This window comes from Rhinatrema bivittatum, chromosome 14, assembly GCF_901001135.1.
Source record: "Rhinatrema bivittatum chromosome 14, aRhiBiv1.1, whole genome shotgun sequence".
Taxonomy (NCBI): Eukaryota; Metazoa; Chordata; class Amphibia; order Gymnophiona; family Rhinatrematidae; genus Rhinatrema; species Rhinatrema bivittatum.
The window spans coordinates 40,778,295-40,790,647 of NC_042628.1; the positions used below are offsets into that span (position 1 = coordinate 40,778,295).

Below are 12,353 nucleotides of genomic sequence, written 5' to 3' on the forward strand. Positions count from 1 at the left end.
TAAGATGTGCATGTGAAGAAAATGACCAGTTTAAGCAGGTAGTCCACCAGTTTGCCCAGTCTATAATCTAAGTCATCAAGACCGCCCTGGTTTTTTAGTATGCAATACCTCAATTTACCCAGACCCCTTCAAGCACTTCATATGTGGCTAAAAATAGTTTTATTCAGACATACACAGAAATTAACTGGATATGCATCACATTCGCATCTCTTGCCCCGCCCCCAAAACACCATGACCCGCCCCTATTCTGCCCCCCTTTTTTTTTTTTTACTTGATGAAGATATTTGCACATTGGTACTTGTGTATCTATGCGCAAGGTTTGTAAAATGGGTCAGACAAATGCACATCTCTTAAAATTCCTTTACATTTTTGCAATTCAATTCCATCACGTGTCAGGAGGGGCTGGGCAACCCAATCTTCCATTCACAGAGGTCCACTGACTACCTTGTGACAGATAATGCAAGATCAACCCTACTGCACCATAGCACTTCATCTTCACCACCGACACTAATCTATTGATATGTAGACAGATTAGAAATCTTGCAACAGTTTCCTGAACTGAAAGTAACAGATGTTATTAGCAAACTGAACATATTAACATCTGCTTATAGAAACAAATAAAAAAAATGTTTCAAAACATCATTTTGAATGTAGTTTCTTTTAATCGTTAGTTCCCTCTTTATTGCTACTTTGTCAATACAAACACAAAGGATCCCTAAGATGATAATAAAGCTCTGCAGTAACCTGCAGCAGTTACAACCCTAAACAGAAGGCAAGGGAGTAATCTAAAACCCTAGACTAGAAGCCATTTGGGTCTTTGTGCCATCATTTACTATGTTACAAGACTCCATATTCCTGTATCATTTTTCTCTACACTAACAGTATTCAGCCTCAGACTGTTTAGAAAGCATCAAGAATTGTAAAAAGGTGTGATGAGATACTGAAAATACTCAGTTATTTGGAACAAGTGACCAATGCTAGTTACCCCCACCCCAGGACTAATGAGGCAGACAAACCAGCAGTGGCAGAGGAGAAAAATACAAAGGCAACAAAACATTCAAAACCATGTGGGCAAGTAAAGAAAGTGGACAGAGCAAGGCCAAGAAATACAGAAATAACTGACTTGAGAGATGTTTCCATGGTTTCACATGAATTCTAGAATCATATAGTGATAAAGTACAATATGTGATGGTTATGCTGTAGTGAAAGAGGCCATTTGTGGATGTAGAGATATCCTGACGTAGCTGCATCTGAGCAAGTTCTCTATGACATCCACTACAATACGGATGGCTCTCACAGAAGGTTAGGAAAAACAAGAGAAGAGTCATGCTGACGTTTGCAGATCAGAGGCCCCTCTGAAAGTACAGACTATTTTCTGCAGTTTTGTACTTGGAAAGTAGTGAAGTCAGAAAGCTGTTTCTAGATCCATTCTCCGGGCTGTTCTGCATAAGAACATAAGAACTTGCCATGCTGGGTCAGACCACGGGTCCATCAAGCACCGCATCCTGTTTCCAACAGAGGCCAAAACCAGGCCACAAGAACCTGGCAATTACCCAAACACTAAGATGATCCCATACTACTGATGCAATTAATAGCAGTGGCTATTCCCTAAGTTAACTTTATTAATAACCGTTAATGGACTTCTCCTCCAAGAACTTATCCAAACATTTTTTGAACCCAGCTACACTAACTGCACTAACCACATCCTCTGGCAACAAATTCCAGAGCTTTATTGTCCGTTGAGTGAAAAAGAAATTTCTAAAATTAGTCTTAAATGTGCTACTTGCTAACTTCATGGAATGCCCCCTAGTCCTTCTATTATTCGAAAGTGTAAATAACCGAGTCACATCTACTCGTTCAAGACCTCTCATGATCTTAAAGACCTCAATCATATCCCCCCTCAGCCGTCTCTTCTCCAAGCTGAACATCCTGTTTTTCTTTTTCTTGCATGTTTATAAAAGCTATTAAAAGACATGATTTGTCATATAACTTGTCCTCTGAGACTTATAAGAGCCACACACACATTCTCTTCTGTTAATCTTAAAAATATTAATGTGTGATGGCTCCCCGACTTTACTACAGCTCAGGCAAGTTCAAAACAGAATGGCTGAACACTACTGCAAACACTGCAAAATCATTTACATTCATTATTTGGTGCTTGGAGAAATCACAGCCATTACATAAAGGGCTCTTGTCTTAAGCTATCTAACAGGGTTGCAAGAGATGTCACAAACAAAACACTGTAAGAACTAAAATTTGAACACAAGGGCCTCGTCTGCCTAACTCTGGTAGAGTGTATACTAATTTAACTAATGCTGAAAGAAATTGCACTGAAGTTTGATCCGATGCACTTAGCCAACAGAGATTTAGCACACAGATTTAGAACATTGTGAGACACTAATGAACATGTTATTACCTAAGAAAAACAGGGAAACAAGTCCACAGAATGCATGAAATAAGAGTGTGAGTCAGTCCTGGCTCATCTGTCCCTAATAAAATGGTGAACCTTGTACAGGTACTTAACTTCTCATCACTACATGAGAAACAGCAGCACTAACACCACAGACTCAAGCCATCGACTCCCCATTAATATGACAAGAGTACATATGCAATTTCTGTATGTAACAATAAGAACATAAGAAATGCCATACTGGGTCAGCCCAATGGTCTGTTTGGAAATACCTGGCAGATACTAATGGAGAGATCTTTTTCCTGTTGCTCAGTCCCAGAAGTAAGAGGTGGCAATCTATATAGGGCTACCCTTGTATGGTGTTTTGTAATTCTGAAAGAATTGGTTACATAAAATAAAAAAGGAATTTGGAGATGGTTTATGAACCATCCATATTGCTAGCACAGACTGCCACAATATGCACAGAAGTGTTTGCTCTTAACTTCAAAAGGATTCAGAGTTAATGTAAACACATGCAGTTTCACTCACCTGAAATTGAGGTTGCACAGTATTATGGGTATTTAGGTAACTATCAAGCACTACATTATGTATCAGTACTTACAGGGTGCATTAACCAGGTTTATACAAAAAGGTGAAACAGCAAAATATTTAAAATGAGGAGGAAGGTGTTATAATCTGAAGTTATACATTACGGAAAGATGAAGGTGTCAAGACAACTAAGATAAAACACTGGAGCTGCCCAGTTAGCCCACTTGAATACATGGAAATAAAAGGTCAACAGAAAAAAAATTAGGCGATACCTATTTATTGCACTAACTTCATCCATTTTTTTGACTAACTCTTGAAGACTGCTTTTTTTCACCAGGTCAGAACAGAATGAGCTGGCAAAGTAGGATATATGAAATACAGATCACAACAGTGGTACGAAGGGGAAAAGAAGGGGGGGGGGGGGGAGAATACGTTATTTTTGTGCTAATCGAATACAGACTTGGATTTCTTCACCCATTACCAGGCCTGATCCTGCTGTCTCCCTGTCAGTCTTCTTATCAGTCCAACACATCATTCCCCCCACTCTTCCTCCCTTCATCTGCCTAGTGACCTAGGCTACCTTCTTTGTTTTTGGCTAAATATACATTTATGAACAGTATTGCTTGCATCCTCTTAGCAAGAAAAAAACCGTATGAATGATTTAAATTAAGTGCACGCCTAGAATATCAAACCCGATGCATTCTTTCTTTTGTCCTCTAATTCCCTCACCCCAGGCCCCCTCCTCCCCATCCCTGCAACACCAACTGCTCCTGCACCAGGCCAAGATGGTGAGGATGAATGCACCTGCTCCCATCCAGCCCCTAGGGCCATGAGCAGCAGAAAAAAAGGTTAGTTTTGTTACAGAAAGAGTCTGGAAAGCGCCATGCTACTTAGAACGTCACTAATGAGAGTGAAATTTTATCAGCTGCCAAAGGATACAGACAGAAAGACAATAAAACCAATTCATGACTCTTAGACTAGGTCAAATACTGGCATTTAGAAAATTAATCATGGGCAAGAAAAAAGTTCTAGGTATACAGTGGAAAAACACCTTTGAAGACTAATGCAGTTCCTATAAATCTTTAGTGTGGTAACATTATTATAATCTAAACAGCTAAAAAAAAACAACATTTGAACGTGGCTTTGAGACCTGGCTTCTTTGTAAACGCGATTACTGAATGCCAAAGGGCTGTTTTTGAAAGTATCTGTAACCAGTACAGCAGAAATAAATAAATGGGAGAAACTCATTAAATGAGGATCTAAAGGCTTCTGCACGATCTCACGCACGGTTCGACCAAAGGGCATATTCCCTAAATATGACCTTAACATGGCATGTCATGCTGTGAAAGCGCTCCCCTTGACTTTCTTACCGTTACTATAAGCATATGGGGACTCCGATGCGCCATCCTGCAGGCTCTCCAGAATCTCTCCTTTCCCAACATCGCTGTCTCCAACCAGCAAGAACTTGAGCAGATAATCGTAGCTCTTGACAGGGCTGCCCTGGGTGCCCATTCTCCCTCTCATTAGCAAAGGGGTGTAATCCACATACTAAAGAGGCAGCCAGAGCAGGGCAGAGCCACAAAGCCCAGCGTCCGGAGCCGAGGTTTAGTCTTCGGAGGAGGGAGCAAGAAAGGATCGTTATGGGTATCTCGCTTTTCTCCCTTCCATCTCGTCCCAACACAAAATCTCTTAGCGATCCTAAAACAAAACAAAAAAAAAAATAGTTGTAAAATCTTTCAGGTACATTTTTTTTAACCCACGAAAGTAACAAAACATTACGTCTTAAAAAACAACAACAACAACAAAAAACAAACAACAAAGAGCATGACAAAATTTACCAAAACAGTCGTTCCTGCAAACACGTGAAAAGGCCAGCGAGCGCAAATCTAGGTAGCCTCCTGCTCCGGGCCTTCCCACCGTGTTTCCGGGGGGAAAGGAAGCGGTTGGGGACCCTGCTCTCAGCTCGCAAGAAAGAGTCCGAGCCACCAGCGGCAGAGCACCGAGGGAACCAGCACAAAAGGGTCGGAAGCAGGAGCCCCGGGCCCGGCCGCAGCGCTAGCGCAGAAGGCTAATCTCCAGGAAGCACAGCGGTGCTTGTGCTGCAGGCCCCCTGGCCCCCGCGGCCTCACTTACCCTTCTTGTCAGAGGGGCTCCCAGGCGGGGAAGCCCAGCCGATCCCCGCCGGAGAAAGGTCGGCGCTGCCCTGCCCAGATCTCGCCGCAACCTCCGGTGAATAAGACCCAGCCTGCCCGTGCCACGACCGCCTCCAGCTCCTCGATCCCCGGCACCCTGACACCGAGGCTGCAGCATAGGCCAGTCTCCAGGCAGCGCCACGGCAACCGCCTTCTGATTCGCTGCTGCCGGTCAGCTGCCTTTCCGATTGGTTACGGTGGCCGTTAATCAGTCGGGTCGTTTTGTCTCCTCCCCTTTATTGTGGCTCGAAGCCTCGACCAATAGAAAACGGGAAACGCCGAGCGCAAATGATTTAAGCTCTCAGGGTAGAGCTCGATTCCTCACCCCATCCGTCAGGAGCAGTGATGTAAGGTTAGGCTGCGCCGTTCCAGCTGGGATTCCTAACCTTTGTGTGTCGTGGCACATTGGATTCACTTCATTGTGGCACTGGCGCGCCATCACCTCCTATTCTTTCCGCCTTCTTAACATAGTCACCTTTCCTTCCCTCTCTACCCACCCCTGGCATAATCACCTTCCCTTCCCTCGCTATCCACTCCCAGCCTAATCACCTTCCCTTCCCTCACCGCCCACTCATTTGACATAAACACTCTTCCTTTCCTTCTCTTCTCACAATCCTGCACAATCCTATTCCCTCTCTTTCCCCCTCCCCCAATGGCATGATCATCTTCCATTCCCTCTCATCGCACCCCCTGGCATAATTACTTTTCCTTCCCTTCTCTCTCTCCCATCCCCCTGTCATAATCACTTCGCTTTTATTTCTCTTTCTCCCCCCTGCATAATCACTTTCCTGTGCATTCCTTCCCCTTCCCTCTCCCCCTCCCCCTCCCCCACGCAATTAACTTCCCTTCCTTTCCTCCCTATCCTCCTGGCATGATCACCTACTCTTCTCTGTCCATCCTCTGCCATATTCACTTTCCCTGCCCTCTGCTTCCAATCCTCTGAAATAATCACCTTTCCTTCCTCCCCACCTTCATGAGATATTCATCGTACTTCTCTTTGGACAATCATCTGTCCTTCCCATCACACCCTCCTGGCACAATCATTTGTCCTTTCTTCCCCCCCCCCCCCCCCCCTTGATACCCAGCAACTGGCAGGGGGAACTGATGAGCAGCACTTACCTGCTATGTCTGCCGCCTCTGCCAGCTTTCCCCTGAACCATGTGGTGCTGATGGGCAGAGCTGGTGCGAAAGTATTTGGTGCCCTAGGCAAATCTTTGGTCATGCACCCCCTCCACTCTCAACTTACATATTGGTGGCGGCTATAGCACAATACTCCCTTCTTTGGATTTCCCCCTCTGGGCCTCATGCTGGTGAGATATTGCTGCCCCAAAAATTTGGGTGCTCTAGGCGACTGCCTGTTGGAAGCCCCAGCGCTGCCAGTGGATCTTGCAAGACTGCAGGATCTCGTGAAGCCCTGACTAGAGCAGAAAAGAAAACAGCAGCAGCAGCAGCAGCAGATAAGTACTGCTCACTGACACCCCCACCAGCTGGAGGGAATCTTACAGGTCAGGAGGATAGAAGAAGATGTGATGGCAGTAGTGGCTTTGGCTGGCCCTAACTCTTCCCCTTACCTGTGATTCTGGCTGTCCAGTGGAAAACTTGGAAATGATATTAGGCTCCATCCTGTCCATGCATCATCATGTGAAATCTGTAGTTAAGGCTGAGGCATACTGGAATTTCAGCAAGTTCTGTAGACTTTAGCTTAGACCAGTGGTTCCCAACCTGGGGTCTACCAGACCATAACAGAGGCTCCGTGAGCTGTGGAAGAAGAAAAAAAAAAAGGCCCCCGCAAAGAAGAGACTGAACAGACCACTGCCGGACCCCATCCCGTGGCACCAGCAAAAAAGGAGGCCTGAGAGGCCATCGGCACACCCCCATCTCATCAATGGCTGAAGAGTGATGAAGACCATGGGCCGCCAATGCACCCCATCCCGCCGGTGGCTGAAGGAGGAAGAAGAATGTGGGCCTCTGGCGCACCCCATCCTGCCGGTGGCTGAAGAGTAAAGAAGGCTGCGGGGCTGCCAGCACATGTCACCTTGCCAGCAGTGGAGGATGGAAGAAGGCCACAGGCCGCCAGCGCACCCCATCTCGCAGGCAGCTGAAGACTGAGGGAGGCTGCTGGGCCACTGGTGCACCCCATTTCGCTGGTGGCTGAAGAGTGAAGAAGGCTGCAGGGCCACTGGCATACCCCATCTCACCAGTGCTGAAGAGTGAAGAAGGCTGCGGGCCGCCGGCGCACCTCATCTCACCGGCAGATGAAGACGGAAGGAGGTCATGGGCCGCCACTGCACCCATTCTCACCATTGGCTGAAGACTGAAGGAGACTGCTGGGGCACTGGCTCACCCCATCTTGCTGATGGCTGAAGAGGGCTGCAGGGCTGCCATCGCACCCCATCTCATCAGTGGCTGAAGAGTGAAGAAGGCTGCGGGCCGCCGGCATACCCCATCTCACCAGTGCTGAAGAGTGAAGAAGGCTGCAGGGCCGCCGGCGCACCTCATCTCACCGGCAGATGAAGACGGAAGGAGGTCATGGGCCGCCAGTGCACCCATTCTCACCATTGGCTGAAGACTGAAGGAGACTGCTGGGGCACTGGCTCACCCCATCTTGCTGATGGCTGAAGAGGGCTGCAGGGCTGCCATCGCACCCCATCTCATCAGTGGCTGAAGAGTGAAGAAGGCTGCAGGGCCACTGGCGCATCTCATCTCGCTGGCAGCTGAAGATGGAAGAAGGCCACCGGCACACCCCATCTCACCAGTGGCTGAAGACTGAAGGAGGCTCCTGGGCTGCTGGCAAACCCCATTTCCCCTGTAGCTGAAATGTAATGAAAGCTGCATGGCCACCAGTGCACCCTGTCTTGCCGGTGGCCAAAGTGTGAAGGAGGGTGTAGAGCTGCTGGCAGCCTGAATAAGGAGCAGGCCCTGAGACCCTCTTTCCCCTCAGACTCCAGGAAAAAGATAAAGAGAGGTCTGGGTGAGAGAAAGGGTGTATGAGCATGTGTGTGTTTGAGAGAGAGAGAGCATGTGTGTGTTTGAGAAAGAGGGAGCGTTTATGTGTGAGCATGTTTGTATGAGAGAGGGAGTATATGTGTGGGTGAGTGTGTGGGTGGGAAAGGGAGCATGTGAATGACAGAGCGAGTGTTTGAGAGAGCATGTGTGTATAAGAGACAGAACATGTGTGTAAGAGAGTGGAAGCGTGTATGTGTGTGAGAGCATGTTATATGAGAGAGAGGGAGCATGTGTGAGTGTGTGTGTGTGTGTGTGTGTATATGAGAGAGAGGAGAAAGTTTGTGAACCCTTCTCCCCATCCCTACTACTTCATAGGGTGACTGAAAAGCAAAAGTTCCCAGGTATGGAGAATGTGGAAATTGTAAATCTGTTTTAGATTTTATTATTGGCTGATGTTTCTGATATTTTGAAATATGTTATTGTTGTTTGGGAAATTTAAAAATAATTTATATGGGTTTTATATTATTGGATGTTCTATATATCAGTTGTTTTGAAATATTCTTTTTAATTGTATGGTTTTACTGTTATTGGTATTTTATATTTCTTGATTTATTATTTAAACATAGAAACATAAAAATGAAGACAGAAAAGGACCAAATGATCCACCCAGTCTGCCCAGCAAGCTTATGACAGTATCTGCTGCACTGTGCAGGTTACCCCCATGCTTATCAGTTTACCAGACCATAAACGTCAGGGACCTCAGATACTGTTTGAATCCAGTTTCCCTTAACTGTTGCCGTGAAGGCAGAGAGCAATGTTGGAGTTGCATCAAAAGTATCAAGTTTAGTGATTAAGGGTAGTAAGTGCCTCAACAGCTAGTTACCCCCAACTATTCTTTTCTTTATTTATAACCTCTAGCTATTAGGAATCCACAGTATTCCATGCCCCTTTGAATTCCTTGACTGTTTTTGTCTTCACCATCTCTTCTGGAAGGGCATTCCAGGCATTCAACACCCTCTCCGAGAATAAATATTTCCTAACATTGGTTCTGATTCGTCCTCCCAGGTGTTTCATTTCATGACCCCTAGTTCTATTGATTTCTTTCCAATGGAAAAGGTTTGACAATTGTGCATCATTAAAATCTTTCAGATATCTGAAGGTCTGTATCATATCATCCCTGTACCTTCTTTCTTCCAGGGGGTACATATTCAGATCCTTCAGCCTCTCCTCATACATCTTCCAATGCTGACTCCTCACCATTTTGGTCGCTCTTCTTTGGACTGCCTCTATCCTGACTTTATCCCTTTTGAGATATGTGCACCAGTATTGAATGCAGTACTCCAGGTGAGGCCTCACCAAGGACCTGTACAAGGGCATTATTACTTCTTTTTTCTTACTGGTTATTCCTTTCTCTATGCAGCCCAGCATTCTTCTGGTTTTAGCTATCGCCTTGTCACATTGCTTTGCCATCTTCAGATCATCATACACTAATACACCAAGGACCCTCTCCCAGTCCGTGTGCATTAGTCTTTCACTGCCCATCACATACAGCTCTTTTGGATTGCCGCACCCCAGATGCATGACTCTGCAATTCTTGGCATTGAATCCCAGCTGCCAAATCTTTGACCAAGTTTTCTTAAATCACTTTTCATTCTCTCTGCTCCTTCAGACATGTCCCCTTTGTTGCAGATCTTAGTATGATCCGCAAATAGACAAACTTTACCTTCTATCCCTTCCGCCAGGTCATTCACAAAGATATTGAACAGAACTGGTCCCAATACCAATCCCTGTGGCACTCCACTTAACACCGTTCTTTCTTCAGAGAGTGTTCCATTTACCATTACTCGCTATCTCCTGTCAGTCAACCAGTTTGTAATACACACTACTACTTTGGCTCCCACTCCCAAGCTTTTCATTTTGTTCATGAGTCTTCTATGTGGGAGACCGTATCAAAAGCTTTACTAAAATCCAAGTGAATCACTTCCAGCGTTCTTCCTTGATCCAATTCTCTAGTCACCCAATCAAAAAAATCAATTAGATTTGTATGACAGGACCTTCCCCTGGTGAATCCATGTTGCCTCGGATTGAGCAACCCACAAGCTTGCAGATAGTTCACTATCCTTTCTTTCAGCAGAGTCTCCATTAATTTTTCCACCACCGAGGTGAGGCTGACCGACCTGTAGTTTGTAGCCGCCTCTCTGCTCCCATTCTTGTGAAGCAGGGTGTCTTTTCATCACAGGCCTTATTCTGCCAGAGCCCACTGTTATCCAATTGTTACTGGGTTTTTGATTCCTGGATGTCTGACATCGCTGTGGGAGTGGGGGTTGATGCACAGGATGCTGTAAAGTTGGGGAAGGTGGGTGTCTGTTTGTCACATGTCTTGTTCTACCAGAGCCCACTGTAAACCTCTGTGGGAGATGGGTAACAGATACTGGATGGTTCAAGGAAGGCGAGGTTAATTGAAACCTGGACGATTCCTCCCTTAGGTGAATCAGCTCCATTTTAATTGCAGACAGCTGAAGGCAAAAGGGGCAACCTTTGATTCTCCAAATGATAGGCCTTGCTACATAAGCGCCACAATTGTTGCATTGAATTAAAGACATTTTGTTAAATTATCACTAATTCCTTAAAATCATATAGATAAGGTAAGGTAAAATTTAGGCTCTAGCAAAAATTTTTAATAGGTATCTGAAATAAAAACTAAAAGTATTAGTGTACACCAGTAAAGATTAATAGGTAGAACATGAAAACCAATTTTTTACAAGCAATATGACAGTTTAAGATACAATTATCTGAGCTGTAAGGAAGTACTATGTAATGAGAGATCAAGTAATTGAAGCTGATTATCTAGGAGTCCAGGGAAGAGTATATAAGACAGTAAATTTAGGGGTGGGTGGGTAGAGAGGGAGGGAACTAAATAGTGGCTAGATGTAAAGGGTTTATTTTTTCCCTCAGATCCAGAAAAGCAGTCTAGATTGCACACTTTAGGGTTTCAGTTAAAAATCTCCTTCCTAAAAACCAAGGCATACAATTATGCAATCATACACACTTCTATACTAGGCTCAAATATATATTTACTCCTGGGGGAATTCTGCGCACAAAAAACTGAAAATTCTGCAAAATTTATATTGGTCAAAATAACACAATTTACATGACAGTCTTTAAGTAACTACATTTAGTAGTAACTAAAATACACTTCATATACACCCATACACTTCAGAATAATCTACAAGGCCATTCTCACCATTTTCAAAAACATCCATCAATTAGCTCCAATCGATCTCCATATCCCCCTCCGATTACACCACTCTACAAGACCGACAAGAGATGCTTACAAAGGTTCACTTCAAGTACCTCCAGCCAAAACTACCAGACACATCACGCTTAGAGATCGGGCATTCTCCACAGCCGGTCCAACTTTATGGAACTCCATTCCCCCAGATCTTAGAATGGAACCCAGCATCTCAACATTCAAGAAAAAACTCAAGACGTGGCTGTTCACGCAGGCATTTCCTAACTCCAACATTATTTAATCTCCCATCAATCAACACGTTTCGCTAGTAATAACGTTAATAAATGTTATTTATTCAATGCTATCTATACTTATATATAATTATCTGATCTTCATTTTCCTTCTCACTCCAAGTTATTGATTTCCTTGTTATATGTAACTGCTTTTTCTGCACTATTGTTCAAATTGTAAAGTTTTATTATTATTACACCCCTGTTTCTTGTGAACCAGCATGATGGGACTATCGTCCTGAATGTTGGTATATAAAAAAACTTAAATAAATAAATAAAATAAACATTTTAAATTATTACAGAAAAAATTTGTTACTTAAAGTTGCAGAGTTTTAAATATTTTGAGCAGAATTTCCCTAGAAATTCACTGTAAGAGTGTCCCTTCCACTCACTCTCCCTACTCCCCTGACCAGTTTGCCCTCTCAGACCCAAACTCCTCCACCTGCCAATATCTCTCCCCTTCTCCTCTAGGCTCAACCCTTTCCACTCTATTGCCAGTCCCAGACTTTGACCCTGTTCTCAGTACTGCCCCTCACACAGGCTCCCTCTGTCCCTCCCTCTCTCTAATACACATACACACACCCTCATACAGGCTCCCTCACATGCACAATCCCTTCACAAAGGCTAGCACCCTCATATACACACAATCCCTTTTTCATACACACTAGCTCCCAATCTCTCACACACATGCACACTCCTTCACAATCTCCTCATATAGGCTCCCTCTCTCTGAAACCCACACTCAAGCATCCCCC

At 44.7% G+C, this 12,353-nt stretch overlaps 1 protein-coding gene across 1 annotated transcript in view; it reads right to left on the reverse strand.

Moving 5' to 3' along the window:
- Positions 1-5,326, reverse strand: part of RAB40C (RAB40C, member RAS oncogene family) — a 141,100-nt gene extending 135,774 nt beyond the window's left edge. The window contains exons 1-2 of the mRNA XM_029576618.1: positions 5,072-5,326; positions 4,309-4,636 (exon numbers count right to left, since the gene is read on the reverse strand). Coding sequence (XP_029432478.1) covers positions 4,309-4,462 — 154 coding nt within the window. The 5' untranslated portion in view covers positions 4,463-4,636; positions 5,072-5,326. The remainder of the gene's footprint in view (positions 1-4,308; positions 4,637-5,071) is intronic.
- Positions 5,327-12,353: the final 7,027 nt, after the last annotated feature.